Below are 2546 nucleotides of genomic sequence, written 5' to 3' on the forward strand. Positions count from 1 at the left end.
ATTATTATTATTATTATTATTATTATCTTACTATTTCTATTATTATTATTTTGTTATATTTTATTATTTTTCTAGTATTATTTTATTATTCATAAATTTTATTTATATTATTTATTAATTTTATTTTTATTATTATTTGCTTATATTTTATATCAAATCATATTACGGATATTATTTTTATGTAAATTTTATCCTTTGCAATTTTATTTATTTAAATTTATGTTATTATTTATCAATATTACTTGATGTTGATAATTTAACAGTTGTAATACTTATTGAAATTAAAAAAAAAAAAATATTGTTTCTTTCAAATTTTGCGCCATTGATTTAAATGCATCATCAGCGTGGGGTTGCCAACTGATAAGCGACAACAGCGCCATCGAGTCTGAGCGGGTAACCCTTTAGATGAGGATATTTTCTATGTTGGTAACGAAGCAAATAAAACAAAAGAATCGTTTCACCCAGTTCAATGTCGTATTGTGCACTCATATGTAAGAGAACGTAAAGTGTGAAAGTATCTATAAATATAGTGAATTAAAACAAAATACTTTAGTATTTAGCATTTTAGTAATTGTGCAAACTAAAAATGAGCAGCAGATCAAGGTACAGTACGCCGTATAGCCGTTATCGTTCCAGAAGCAGGTCACATGATAGGCACTATCGTGAACGCAGGAATTATAGGGAAAGAAGGGATATTGATGATGTTAAAAGAAGGTATCATTCAAGATCACGTAGCCCCTCATATAACAGAATTGATTCACGCGATAAATTAGCTAATAAAAGAAATTACAACAGAGATGTCAAACGTCCTCACAGAAATGAAAAATGCTCACCACATAGACGCCATTTTAGATCAAAACCACTAGATAATGAAAAATGCTTACAACGTAGTCAACATTCCAAATTAAAAAATATCGATGATAAGCCTTCTACGAGTACATCAAGCAAGCCATTGAATACAAAATGTAGTGAGCAAAATAAAAAGAAAAGTGAAACTGTTAAAATTACGCCTGATTGCAAGGAAGAACAGAAACCAAAATTAGTTGTTCAGTCAGTGTTTAAAAATGACGGTAGTTTCCTAGATATGTTCAAACAAATGCAAAAACAATATACAACAAATGCAGCAGACACACAAAAGGATTTACCAGTTCCTATAGGAAGAAGAAGGCGCGGTGTGAGGGCTTTGAAAACTGGTAGAGTTGAAAAAGCAAAAGTGCAAGAAATCAATGAAGATAAAAAATCGAAAGAACCTTGGGACATATATATAAGTGAGGTGAAGAAGTATCGTCAAAAAACATGTCAAGAAGACGCACCATCTCGTTCCTATGTGAAATAATTCGAAATTTTATAACCTCACTTTATATTGATTACCTGAAATTGTATTGTATGTACTCTAACCATAATCTTTAGTGCTTGTGATTTTGGATTTCAAATATATAACATACATTATATCAATTCTTTAATTCAAATAGAATAGAGCATATTTTTTATCTTAAAACTAAAATAAGAAAATCTATTAAAACTATAATTAAGCAATAATATAACACTGATCACAATTAAAATTAAAATTTGTCAAAATATAATCTAATATATTGATACATCGATCTATGAAATAATAAAATTATTAATTAAATGTACTAAAATTCAATAAACTATTGTTAAATTAAATAATATGATAATTTTAACTTTACATTCAAAAAATCTGTAATACTCAAAAATTATTGACTAAAAAAAACTTTAAATAAAATAATGTTCTAAAAATGTAACTGGTCGAGAACCACAAAACAAATATAGACGTTTGCAATTTTAGTTGATTTGAAAATACGGAAATATTAAAAATGCTAAGAATTTAAGTGTTATCATCAAAAACTATTAACAATATATACATTTTATTGAAAGAAAAATAGAATAGACATAAAATATAAAATATGGGGGCCAATTTTCTGATAAAATAGAAATTTTATGGTTATATTATGTCACAGGTATATATTCGTGTGAGTTGGTAGTCATAAACTGTCAAACTATATTTGCTGTGCTATCAGGCGTTTTACACAAAACCTAACCTCCAAAACGCTCAAATAACTTTCTATAACATAACAATTTTCTATTTGATTTTATTATAAGTAACTTTCTGATGTTTCTTGGATAACAGTTTGTTAATACCAATTGATATGAATATAGACCCGTAACATGGCATTACCTTAACATCTCTATTTTACCCTGAGCATTGACTCCTTATTCATACTTAATAAAACGTTATCATTCGTGTAACTTTCAATCGAAAAACCGATAAAAGTCACAATATATACTTGTTGTTGGCGGATGGCAATTAATAAGCCAATTCTGCGGTAAAATAGACTTTTTCATATAAAATTATAATAAAAACTGTCAAATGCTATGTAATTGAAGTGCGATCAGGCGTTTTAAACAATACCTAACCTCCAAAACATTCAATTTTTAATTTAATTTTATCATAAGTGTAACTTTCTGATGTCTCTTGGATAACAGTTCGTGAATATCAATTGATATGAATATAGACCCGTAAC

General features: G+C 27.5%; 1 protein-coding gene across 1 annotated transcript; it reads left to right on the forward strand.

Moving 5' to 3' along the window:
• The first annotated feature begins 586 nt into the window (after nt 1-586).
• LOC113375068 (uncharacterized protein DDB_G0283697-like) lies at nt 587-1336 on the forward strand. The gene has a single exon (XM_026615019.1). The coding sequence runs from the start codon at nt 587-589 to the stop codon at nt 1334-1336; it is 750 nt and encodes a 249-aa protein (XP_026470804.1).
• The last annotated feature ends 1210 nt before the right edge of the window (nt 1337-2546 follow it).

The sequence above is a fragment of the Ctenocephalides felis genome, unplaced genomic scaffold, assembly GCF_003426905.1.
Source record: "Ctenocephalides felis isolate EL2017-DRISC unplaced genomic scaffold, ASM342690v1 CF-g0.4_SCAFFOLD_01886, whole genome shotgun sequence".
NCBI lineage: Eukaryota > Metazoa > Arthropoda > Insecta > Siphonaptera > Pulicidae > Ctenocephalides > Ctenocephalides felis.